Genomic DNA, 13,404 nt, shown 5'->3' on the forward strand with positions numbered 1-13,404 from the left:
TGCACTTAAATGTTTTTAACAGCTCATATATAACAATAAGACCATTCTGATTGTTTCAAATGGTATTTTTTTTTAAATGTCTTTGTTTTTATTTTAGACGCTTTTTGGAGGTAAACTATACATTGCTAAAAGGAGACTCTAGACAAGTACACTTTTGATAGCCAAAAAAGAACACGTTTTAAACATTCCATTTAGTACAAGCAATCAAAGTAAATGTGAATTTAAAGTTTTGTGAAATGGCACAATATTTATCTCAGGTTTTACAATAAGTATCTCTACTCCTTAAAGTCTCCCCACTTCTCTCTAATTTGACTGGTGGGAGAAGTGACTTCTCCCCAAAAAATCAGTCTTGTGAGAGCCCTGGTGACAACAACCCGAGATGTTAAAGAAAGTGTCTGAAGTGAAAATGAACAAGAAAGAAGAATCAAGAGTATTCTGTAGGAATATTACTACAATGTGTGCATGAACATGCATGTACTTTGATAAGGTACATGGTCGTTTTACAACAATACAAAGCTAATATTGTGCGCATTGTTTTCCCATTTATTAAATAAAGCACCATGCCCCTATTTTGGCCCACCCTGCCCTTTTTTTGGCCCACCCTGCCCTTTTTAATTCCTGGCTAAAACACTAGTTAGGGTCAGGTAACCCGAATCAAATGTATTTATTTTTTTAGGCCTAAGTATAAATTATATAGATGTAATGTTTACATATATATAATAATTGTGTTACATACTTTGTTGAATGTATCACCTTGTACCAATTAAAGGGTGATATTTATAATAGTAACCATGTGCAAGCGCTTCAACCTAATAAAATACAAATTGATGATAATTTTCTTTTATCATACATTTGATGACATTAAATCAGGAACTGCTGTAGTTTTGTAAACTAAAAGTTGATACTTTTTAAAAGATCTGGCAATAATTGTAGCCAGGTGGAATTATGACAAAAATTGCAGGGAAAATGGAATTCCATTATTATGGAACTGCTGTAGTTGTGAACAACTTCAAAAGTTGATACAAGAAGTCTGGCAATGGTTATAGCCAGGTGGCCTAGCTGACAGCGCAGCGGGAGGGGGGATGTAACAGAGTTATTCCATTATTATGGATTTCATTCCGAAATAAACCGCACAAGACTGGTTGTGTTTTCCTGGTGGGTTGTTCAATGTCATTGGTGGGAAATGTACTCAGTTCCCATGAGAATAAATACATCTGCGGCAGTGTTTAAATGTTTGATGTGTTCCTAAAAAATGTTGCCCAGTGTTGAACAGAATCTTGTATGGATATATTGCTGGAAGAATCAATATGTCATCGTCCCCACTATGTGAGTGGTAATGAACTTGACAAGCTTGCTAATATAGAACAGGAGGCAGTCTCTACTGTTAATATAATTCCCACCTAATGCACCAGTGAATTGTTAACACGGTCCCCCCAGGTCTGGGGGTATACCGGGGATAGCCGGGAAAATGGGCCATGTTTTTTCCTTCCAGTTGGCCCCGCAGTGCCGGGTGAATGCGGTGGTTTTTGACTTTGTGCTAAAAATAGCGGGCAATGCGCCTTACCCTTGGGTGTGGGGGCATTTGGCAGGGATTTTACCAGCTGGCCGTTTCTGCAGGGGACTTGACCCGGGCTTGGCTTGACTGAAAGTCAAAGTCCCTGCTATTCCCCGGACCTTGGGGGCTGTGGTTACAATTGACTGGTGCATTAGATCTTTTCTTTTTCAGGATTGTCTGTATTTCAAAGAAAACTTATCAGAGTCATCCTAGCCTTGGGTTATCCCTGTTGGCATGCAAAACCATTAACCTCACCCCTGGTTATGGTTCTTAAAGCTGCACTCTCACAAAGTTACGGTTTTGACCCTGCTCATTTTGGCATCATGCATTGACTTCAATCAGTCATATAAGATACCTCACAATAGAACAGATCTCAATTGTTTGGTTAACTGCTGGAAATTTCATTTTTCATTTTAAAGCTTGAGTAATGCTTAAAGCCATGAAACATCAATTTTCAATCATAAATATGAAAACTGGGATCTGCTCTTTTGTCATCAGTCTTATATCACTGGTTTCCCGACATTACTCAAAAATTTGTTGGCTTATTCCAGGACTATAAGTAAAAAAAAATTGTCAAAACAATAAACCTGTGAGAGAGCAGCTTTAAATGGTTTGAGATATTCATATGAAACTTGGTATACATTGTTGCCGGAGACATTAAACACTCCAGTAAATAAAGGCCCCTAACTCTGGTAGTAATAATTGTAGAGTAATGCCCCTTTTTGGGTGGAAATTAACAGGAGACAAGTGTTGGCTTTAATTGCTCCATCGCGCTCTTGTTTATTCACTACATTGTATTCTTGTTTTTTTATGTAAAAAGATATAATTAATGGTAATTAAATTATTGTTAAAAGATGGCATTAGAAAAGCAGAGCTCTGTAACATGATAGCTGACTGTGACTCCCCGTGATTGTTCAGAAATAATACTTTTTCCTCAATTATGTACAGAACGCCAGCCCACATGCATTGTCATTGATTAAACTAGTGTCTCAGAGACTTTCTATTCCTGGAATTCCAGGAATGTACAAAAAAGAGTTCCTATTTGAAGTGCAGTATTTACATGTACTATCTAGTGTTTTAGCTGGGTCTTAAAAAGCACGGTGTGCTGCAAAAGAGGGACATGGCAGCCAGTATATATCAGGTGCCAAGGGTGATTAGGACACATTGTCAAAATTAATAATTTGGCTGTGAAGAACTTGGGACATTTAGGGCCATTTTACCATGCCGTAGCTGATACCCAGCTACTTCCTCAAGGGTCAACCCTGTTTGGTTTTTTTGCCTGAACGGCGTCTGAAATTCCCCATTTTAAAAATAAAATAAAAAATATTTAATCTTTAATTTTTTTATAAATGAAGTGTGTGTGTGATAAATTTACTTCTTTATTGGTATTTTACTCCATATATTCCCAAAATGGTTTAAAAAAATAGCTCTTGAATTTTTTTACTCAAAACTAAAAAAAACATGCTTGTTAAACCATTGCCTCGAAGCATCAGCCGAAAAAAACATCTGCCAAAATTAATATTACTTAATTTTGTTTAATATTTCATTTATAAAGATGAACAGCCATCTTATTGAGACATTAAGATGAACAAACGCAAATTCTTACTCACTGAAGTACAAGGCATCAACCTTATTATCAACCAGAATTTGAGCCAGCTTAGACAGCATTTTACCAGTGAAGGGCTTGAGGGCTTGCACATAATGTTATCAAAGAATTATGCTTAAACATAGCCTGAATTTTGATAAATATTAACATGGATATCAGATAGGTTAAACATGATGCATGCTGTGGTTCCTGTTACCTGACTGAGCCCTGTTTTAAAATCCCGACCCATTTTTTTTTACGGGGGGAGGGGTATTGTTTCTGAAAGAAATACTTTAATCTTTAACTTAAAGTGACTTTCAAAATAGTAGATATTTGAGAACACACATGATATATTGTTTGAAATTATTTTTTTTTTTGCCAGCATCACTAACACCGGGAACAGCAACATTTTTTCTCTTGGCTTTGAAACAGATTAGTTTACAGATTTAGTTTTGAAATTCTTCCGGTCTATATAACTATATCTATAGTAATAGCGAAATAGTTTCCTGTCCCTAAACATAAATCTGATCTTCAGTTTACTGTATACTTTTATTACACAGCGGAAATGAAATGTTAATTTTAGGTTAGAGCTGTGAGCACTCCCGAGGTTTTTAAAGTCAATTGAAATTTTCATGAGTCAAGTGTTATAATTTTAGGACAGTCTTTTTTTAGTTGAATATATATAAGCTTAATGCGGGGTCTTGTTGTCCGCTTTACCTTTTGAATATGTATATAAATGTTCTACATTTCTACCAACCATGACACCCAAATAAATAATGTTTAACTGCATGAAATTTTGGTGACAAATCCTTTTAATTTGGATGTTTTCACGCAGCGTGGGAAAGATGAATCGAGGGAGTGGCGATTATATAAAAACCAAATAATAACTTTGTTTGATTTGATGTAAAATACATTGAACTTGTTTCGTATTCATCTTAAATTGATATTTGCTCTTAAAGGACTTGAACATCTCAGAATTTATTTTGGCAACATTTTTTTCTTTATTTATGTGTCTTGAGTGCGTTTACTTTACTAAATTACTAACACCGACGAGGCAATTTTCTCCAATGGGTTATTATAATGTACCTGTTACCTGTAATATTACAGTCTTATAAATTATGAATTAAAAGCTGCACTCTCACAGATTTACCATTTTTACAACTATTTTTTGTTTTGGAAAGAGCAAATTTTTGAGTAAATATCTGCAACCCAATAATATAAGATTGCTGACAAAAAATCAGATCTTAGATTTTTATATTTCCGTTCAAAAATTAATGTTTTATGGTTTAAACCGTTACTAACGGTTTAAGAAAAATGCATAAAACATCATTTTTTGAACTTAAATATTAAAATCTGCGATCTAATTTTTTTCAGCCGTCTTAATTATAACTGGTTTCCATGTATTGTCTCAAAAATTGGCTCGTTCCAAGACAAAAAATAAAAAAGTTGTCAAAACATTCAATCTGTGAGAGTGCAGCTTTACAGCACAAGTTCTGAATTTCGATACCTGAGGACAATGCCAGCTCAACCCTCTATTATAAGTTACAGGGTTAGTAGGTGACCTGATATGGGATATATGGGGCAAAGGAATTTAGGAAACCATGTCGGATGATAGCGATCTGTATATATTGTGTTGAAAACCTGTTTATATTGATCATCTTGGATGCCAATACTATTTTGAAAATGTTTCATTTATTCATCAGCAATAAACCTCATTCTTATACTATATATAAAGTTTATATAGTGACCCTATATGAAACAATATGGGCTGACCCCCTGACCACTCCTGTTGGGTCATTCATGTTGGAAGCATGATATTACAATTTACACGAAAAGAAAATCGAATTTTTCACTATCTCAAAAACAGCTTGACATTAAGCTATTTTGCCTGAAGCTTGTGCCAATTTTGATCTGACACTGAATATAAAACAACAGTCATTATATGCATAGCTGATGTTTGTATCTCTGAATCTTTACTTCTTGCCTGTCATCTATGTGGAAGTTATGTGGTCAGGCCTAAAAAAAAATACATTTGGTTCGGGTTACCCGACCTTACCTACGGAATAGGCGCCGACCCTTAGACTGTTTTTATAGTCAGTTTGAAAAAAAAAAAAAAAAAATGGATTTTTTTTTTTTATTGCTTTTCAATATATAGTTTAAAACCTTAAATGCTAACCCTAACCAAACAATTTTTTTTTTAGGCCTCAACAACAATGAGATATTTTGTACTGATATTCTTGCATGGCTGAATAACAGATACAGAACATAATTGCACTTTTAATAACATGTTTATATGCACATTTTTTTTCTCCAATAATGGCACATACATTTACTCTGGTTATGTAAAAATGTCATGATATGGGATACTAGATTTTTGAACCATTTGATATGGCTCCTTTGAAGTATGTTGATGTGCTGCTGAAGAACTGTTCACACAATTAATAGAATGGATGAAATTGATTTGATTGTGGTTTGAACTTAAGCCACAAGTCTCAGGTTGTTCTTTGACTTTAAATCAATAGAGCTTGTTCTTTGAACTAAAATCAATAGTGGTTGTTCTTTGAACTGAAATCAATAGTGGTTGTTCTTTGAACTGAAATCAATAGTGGTTGTTCTTTGAACTTAAATCAATTGTGGTTGTTCTTTGAACTTAAATCAATTGTGGTTGTTGATGGACGTCTGTTGATGTGCCCATAGAAATTTATGAACAAAATTATATATTTACTATAAGTAAAGTGGTTTAATCACTTGAGCCCTCTCTCAACTTAGGGGAAAGGGGCAATAACCCATAGAAAGAGGAATTTTGAACAGATGGTCAATTTTTCAGAACATACTTTTATTTATACTCATGATATTGTACTTCTTGTGTTTACGTTTTATCAAAAAAATACCATTGCCTCTTTGATTCAATCATTCATACTAAATTCACATAAGTAATTATATTGAGGCATTTATTTTGAGTCTATAAGAGAATAAAAGAGGCCATATCCATCTTTGAGCCAGTCCACCCTAACTCCTGAAATATTACATTTTGCTAAACATGTTCAAATTTACATTCAATGTAGAGGAAAAGTAAATTTATCATGAATGAATTATGTCTGACCTTTTAAACCCCAGTTTATTTATATTGACAATAATAACTTACTTTCTGTAAAGCTATCATGAATGTATTGTATTTGACCTTTAATGTTACAGTGATATCGTACTATGTGTCAACTATATAAATTATGTGCAAAATTATCATTATAGATGCCTGTACGAAAGATAAAATGATAATAATCGCAAGCAATCGATAACCTTAGTTTATTACTTAAAATTTTAGTTTATAAATGATGTACATAATTTCAAGGTTACTTTTTTCGCACCCATAGTGGGCGATGTTAGCATTAGCTGTCTGCAAGCGTTGCACTGGTGAAATACTTTCTAATCTTGCATTGTATAAAGCTGGGCTTGTTGTTTTTTTATACTCATTCACCTGTATTATATAAAAATAAACCTCTCCCCCAAAAAATGTGGGTCCGGCCTTAAAAATAGGCTATGTCTGGTAACTGGAACCACAGCATTTAAACCCTTTAATATAACTGATATCCATGTAAATGTATATCAACTTCAATGTATGTATAATTCTTTAGAGCGTATAATGATGTTAGAATTCGAGCTCTTCATCCAAATGTCAAATTTCAATGACGGTCGGTCACCCTTAGACTTTATACTCACAATAATCTTACAAGTAACCATATACCATACCATAATACCAGTTTGTTTGAATGTCAACCACATTTAGATGTCGTATTAACATGCATGCCCTAATAGATGTGCCATGGATCTTTTTGTAGGTCTATTTTTCTGACAGTTATTTTTTTGGTGCAATTTACCGCATTCTAAGACTATTTCCCCTTGCGAAAAACTGTTTTTTTTTCCAAAATTTTATATTTTTTTTCCTAATATTATAAATGTGCATCATATTAATGAATAAAAAAAGCACTGAATTTCTTTAAATATAAACAAAATCTTTACAATACTTACTATTTTACAGTATAATGTATGCATAAAAAAGTTAAAACATGTATATTTTCCATTATATTAGCTATTAATTGGCCTGATTTTGTATTTTTCCCAAAGGAAACATTTTTTCCCAATTTGCAAGGCGCAGGCGGTAAAAATAATTAAAATCCCTGTCTGATTCTGTGACATGAACAGCGAATAACTTAACCTTTAACTCCAAAAAATGTGAAAAACTACAATGAAAAGCATTTCTACAGCCATAATTTTAGGGCACCTGCTGACATCATGTATATATGGTAAAACTATACCCTATTGTACACTATGACAGTTGTGATAAAATTACCGAAATTTGTGTATTGATATATTGGAGACATATATTTAGCGTATTTTGAAATGTTGCTGATTGGGAAAAAATCATGTTCTTTTTTGTGCTTTGGTTTCTCAAAAAGAGTCATCAGCCCTGCATGTGTAATAGGACATGTACGGTAATTAGACTATTATAGTCTTGTTGGTAATGCTAAAGGTTTATAGTATGTATTTACCAAAATATATGATCTAATGGGAAGCTAGACATTATCATTTATTTTGGTAAATGCATAACCATTATAATTACCCTTGAATCAGCTTAGTGGTCTAGATTATATTTAGTCTACTGGCACAGCTTCTGTTTAAATCAACCTATTCAACTCTTTAAGAACTTTCGGTCTGGTTCACGCTGTCAGAAACTAGATTCAAATACTTGTAATTGGAAAGAAGAATTAGGAATTTGGAAAATTATATTATCGAACTAGCGTGCATCCCTTTCAAAATCCCATGCGTTTAAAAAAGTACAGACAGTACTTGAAATATGTTTATATACATGTTCAAGTAGACAATCCAATCGGATGACCTTGGCTATTTTCCTTCTAAACATCCTGGGATATAAAGGTCATGATTTACAGTGTCAGAATTCTTTACATTTCACTATGCTTCAAGATGATTGTATAGTAAATAAAATTTAGAGTAGAATACTTCCTACATTTTCAGTCAATGGAATTGCAGATAGGCAAACATTAAATACTAGGCTTAATCAATAAGAATTTCAACTACTGCTACTCATCCGACACCTACTTCCTTGTGTCAGAGTTTGCGTTGACAATGTGTCAGCCAATGAGAATGTAGTCAGTTAGATGACCTGATATAAAATCATAATGATTAGGAAGGGCTTGTTTGCTACATTCACTCTACCCATTCTTTATCATTAAGATTTTACTTCATGTCATTTTACTATTATTAAATCTAAGGAATTAAATAGATTTATGCAATAAAACACATCACTTGGATGTTTTTATGAACTTGGTAATAAAAATTACACATTAAAATACTACAATTATATAACATTATTATTAAATAAAAAAAAATCGAACTGCTTTTACTAAAGAGCACCAGCATAAGTACATCTGAAGCTTGTCATGTGGCAGAAATAGCTGGTCGTTCTGCTTCGGATACAATCATTTGAGTGTAAGTCCCACACTCTGCATACAAAACTTATTGAGTTATGCCCCTTGACTTACTGAGGAAAATGACGAGCATTGGCTGCCAACTTTCATGTTATTGGTAACCTGAGGAGCTGTGGAAGATTAGTGAGGAAATTGGCCATATATTAAGTAGACACCATCTAAAAATAAATAAAAATTGTTTGTATATTTTAAGCCTTATGAAAAAAATGAGGTGTTTTTGATTATATACATGTATGGACTGAAAAAAGTATGGGCTGTATAAGGTTGGGATTTTTTCTTTAAAAATCATGTCCAATAAAGCAGTTGTCCTTATAAAAAAAAAACACACCCTGTCGGTTGGCAGCCTGATTAAATAACAAACAAATATTACTTGATCCCATAATTTTGAGAAGTTTACGTATTCTTATCAGCGATATGATGCCATCCATTGAAGGTCTTAGTCTGAAATTAATCATGATATAAGAATCGATTCTGTCCGAGGTGTTATATTTTAAAAGCTGGTTTAGGCTTTGTTTCCTATGATTATGTACACAACACAGAAGGATTTAAGCTCCAAAGTATATATAAGGATTTGTTTGAACATGGCCTAAATATTCTTTCAATCAAAGATGAATTATGGATTTATGTTTTTTACCTTGTAAATCCATGCTTATCATTTTCCGACATATTTGCACTGATATTTAGAGAATATTGATTTAAAAAAGGGATTTTTTTGTCTTTCTGCATCCTGGAACTTCGGAAAGTCCAAACGTTATCTCATGGCTAGATGACTCATTTATTCATTTAATTGGTTGGTAGTTATAATAGCATATATATTGACCATTTAATAAATGTTTCGGATAACGTGGAAAAAAACAAAAACTTGACCGGTTTTATGCAAACTGAACCCATCGATATATCAAGTGTTCTAAAAGCTGGTTTCGCGTGTTTATTAACACAGAATATTTAATTTGTTTTTGATGTTTTAGGTCTTTCATTGATTAACTGGTGTGTAAGAAAATAATCAGCGTTTATTTTATGAATCTCCCTTGACAAACTTTATTTTTAAATGAAAATTAAATACAATAAAAAGCACAAGTCAGAAAAATAACAAATACTAGCACCAGGTACGGATCCCAGATTTTTACACAGCCAAATACTGTCAAATGCTTTTCAATGTGCCAGGAGCAAGGCTTCAAAATGCTTTAGAATTTAATGTGAACAAATTGTATAAAATAAATTATAGCCTACCCCATAGTTCTTGAACAAATAAACTTTAAAGTTTCATGACAATTATGTGAAATCTTGCAGGACAGTCCCTCAAATTTACATAGGTCACCAATTGTTCTGGGTAGATGGTCTTGGTGGTTGCTCACCTGATTAAAAATGTGTGTCATGCCCTCTGTAAGGACTGCGAAAAGATTTATCATGTCTGCAAGTTATGTCAATAACAAATGGCAATAGAATACTAGGTCAATACGTACTCGTGTTGGGTTGAATCTAGGGTATACTTTAGACAAAATTAAAGTACAAATTTTTATTTTAAAAAAATAAAAAATTATCTTGTGCCATGTTTAACCCCCATGTTATCAGAATGTTACCAAGGAGGTGGAGCTTAACTGTTCAATAACTAAATAACAATGTTATTCACCTGTACTGCACACTAGTTATTGAACAGTGTCAATGACAACAGGGTACAAAACCACAATGTCACCCAACAAAGTGCTCGTGTATAATTTAAATAACTATGGTTGTGTTTGGGATAACTATAACTAGTGATGTTCCGATGATCGATTACAATCGAAAATCGATTGGTTGGGCCTGAAATCAGCAACAATCGATGTATTTGGTTATAATCGATCATCGAAAAAAAAATGAAAAAAAATATACGTATGTGTTCAGATGTTATCTTTAACAAAATGGCTAATGAAAGCCACAATGAGCAAGTAAAAATGAACTATTTTTTATATAACACTTAATAACTTTAATCATAGACATAACGTATATATGCATATAATGAGCATGAATAAAACTTCACTTTAGGTTTTATCTAGTATTTTAAAAAAACAATTGTACTATCGATAATCGGTTACTTGAGTGGAACCGATTATCAATAGTAAAATTGGAACCGATTCCCATCACTAACTATAACATTATTATTTTGTCTTACTAAATATATTTATAATTTTTTTTGTATATTTACAGATATATGCCAAGCGGACAGACATGGAGGTTCGGCAGGTGGAGCGGTGGTTCCGTCTCCGTAGAAACCAGGACCGACCCTCACCCATGAAAAAGTTCACAGAAACTGGGTACACTTGCATGTTCTGTTGTAAATATCAAGTTTTCAAACTAGCCTGTTTTTGTTTTGAAAATGTCTTAGTATTGCCATAGCCCTGGCAGTCACAAGGGTTGGCAGAAGTAGTATACATATATTGCAAACACATTTGACCTTGAGACCGTTGGCTATGGTTCTGCCTCTCGCCTAACAAGTTGTGGGGTCGATCCCCACCAGGGGAACATTCCCATGGCTTTCAGTACTAATTCCCACCCAGGATATGGACTCAAGGGTGTTTCGTATCTGCTGTCAGTTGTCTTCATAAACAAGCTGGAATTAATTAGACTGCTCAAGACTTTTACATGAAACTGGGTGCAAGTGTTAACAGTGACAACTTGCAAGTTTATCTGACTGTAGCGAGCCTATTGCTTTCTCAAAAAGATGCTTGTTGATTTATGCCTATTGATTAACTGAGAAAAATGCACTAGCAGATTCTCTCATTAACTGAAAGAAATGCACGGGCCCCTTCATGAATGAAAATAAAATGACTGAAAATGGTTAAGAATTGAGTCAAAATCCACATTGGTAGTGTTTGGTTGGTGTTATGAAATTTTCATAATTTATCAATCATTGATTGGTTTCAGTCTCCAATAATCGATCATAAATTATATGCTGGATTTTTTACCCAGCCCGTCCCCTCTTCTGCCTTCCCTTTGATTTTAATGACTTCAATAAATATGTTGAACTAGGGTCTGTATTTCTGTATTGGTCGTATACTGTCCAAAAACGGCGTTTATTCATACCTACGCTGTCGATGTAAACATTCACATGTTAAAGGAGAATTATTAAGATCATGTTCGTTGTTCGTCTAGAAACACAGTCATGATTATGGCCCCTTATGGTCCCCCGCCCCCCCCCCCCCCAATTAAAAAAAAAATGGATGAAAATCTAAGGTATAATTTATATTGGCCTAATAAGTTGGTTGGTGAAATTTCCAACACTAGGAAGTTGGAAGTCATATGAAATCAGACTCAACAAGAAAAAAGTTGATGCATAGCATCAAGTCGGCGCAATGAAATTAGAAGAAAAACTTGCATGCAGATAACCAAAAATGGTTATTATTTCAATGATAATATTTTGTTTTATGTTGGGTGTACATATGCTCGAAGGACATTATGGTTATTTTTTCCCCAAGCTAATCCTCCGGTTAAAACTGAATAATAACAAAAATATACATACGTTTCTTCGGATTAAATAGAGTCAATGGTCTAATACATAGATTTCAATAGCATGAAATTCACCTTTTATTTGTACCGGCATGTTCTGTGAATTCCTTGCTTTATATTTTGTACAAGTTTATGTAACACATTTCACTCATATGAGTATATAGAATGGGGGTAAAATACTATATATCAAAGGGGAATTATCTGGAGTTCATTCTTTCGAATGGCATTTTCAAAACAAACAAATAAGCTCAAGGTTAATTTTTCAAAACTCGGTATTTTTGCTGTCACCAAGGGAGATTACTGCGTAGGAGGTTTACAGACATAAAGGAGATTTTAATAGTACCGTGTAACCTTCATCAATATCAATCGGAACACCTCGGCCTGTATCTATCTCGGAGATGGCCGAGTTGCTATGATTGAGTTGGTATTTAAAATCAAAACAATAAGCAGGGCTATTATAATTCAAGGTTTCATGATCAATTAAAGTGTAAAGTTTTATAAAACAAATTAAACTTCATATTTTATCATGCAACGTGGAAACTATTGAAAGCATTGTTCTGCAATATATGAACTAGTCCCTAAGTTGGAATATTTCTAAAGTAAAATCAAATATAAGAAGGGCGCCGACTAATGAATGCTTCTTGATTTAATGACATTATAATTGCAAATTGCATGTCCATGAACAAAAAAGTTGAAACTCAGGAAATTAAATAAAGTACGTCTGAAATTAACACCATAACTTACTTAAGGTGCTCTTTATAAAGCCGGAACTTGGCTGCAAACTGTGACAGATTCTATTGATTATATTTTTGAAAAAAGATTTAGTTATTTGGGGTGAAAATCTTCCTTGTTTTTTCTATATTATTTTACTCAACAATTTTAACATTATATTATACATCTTATGTTTAAAATGTTTAAATCCATTTTAAGCCATTAAAATTCTTCAAGCCCAGGAGCTTTAAGGGGGCTTTATTCCCATGCAGTAAGACCTCACCAAAACATTGCCCTGGACTCCCCAAGGGGTCTTATTCATCACCCTGGACCCTCAGTGTAAAGTTCAGATTTTTTTGCCTTGGTTGATCATCCTGTTCAATAATCTAAATATTACTGTTTACTTGTGGTTTGAATTTGTAATTTCTCTAAGTTTAATATGACTTGTTATGATTACAAAGTAAACCTACATTCTTTTGATCTTTCAGTTGGAGATTTACCTATTATTTCGGTATCTGGATTTACGGATTATTAGTCCTCTATGATGTAAGTATGGCGTACATGAT

General features: G+C 33.5%; 1 protein-coding gene across 2 annotated transcripts in view; it reads left to right on the plus strand.

The window, feature by feature from the left end:
• The window catches only part of LOC128225445 (ceramide synthase 5-like), a 41,690-nt gene that overhangs the window by 10,535 nt on the left and 17,751 nt on the right, over window positions 1-13,404 (plus strand). For both annotated transcript variants that reach the window (XM_052935396.1, XM_052935446.1), the window contains exons 3-4: window positions 10,829-10,935; window positions 13,327-13,384. In XM_052935396.1, the coding sequence (XP_052791356.1) occupies window positions 10,829-10,935; window positions 13,327-13,384 (165 nt within the window). The remainder of the gene's footprint in view (window positions 1-10,828; window positions 10,936-13,326; window positions 13,385-13,404) is intronic.

The sequence above is a fragment of the Mya arenaria genome, chromosome 1, assembly GCF_026914265.1.
Source record: "Mya arenaria isolate MELC-2E11 chromosome 1, ASM2691426v1".
Classification (NCBI taxonomy): Eukaryota; Metazoa; Mollusca; class Bivalvia; order Myida; family Myidae; genus Mya; species Mya arenaria.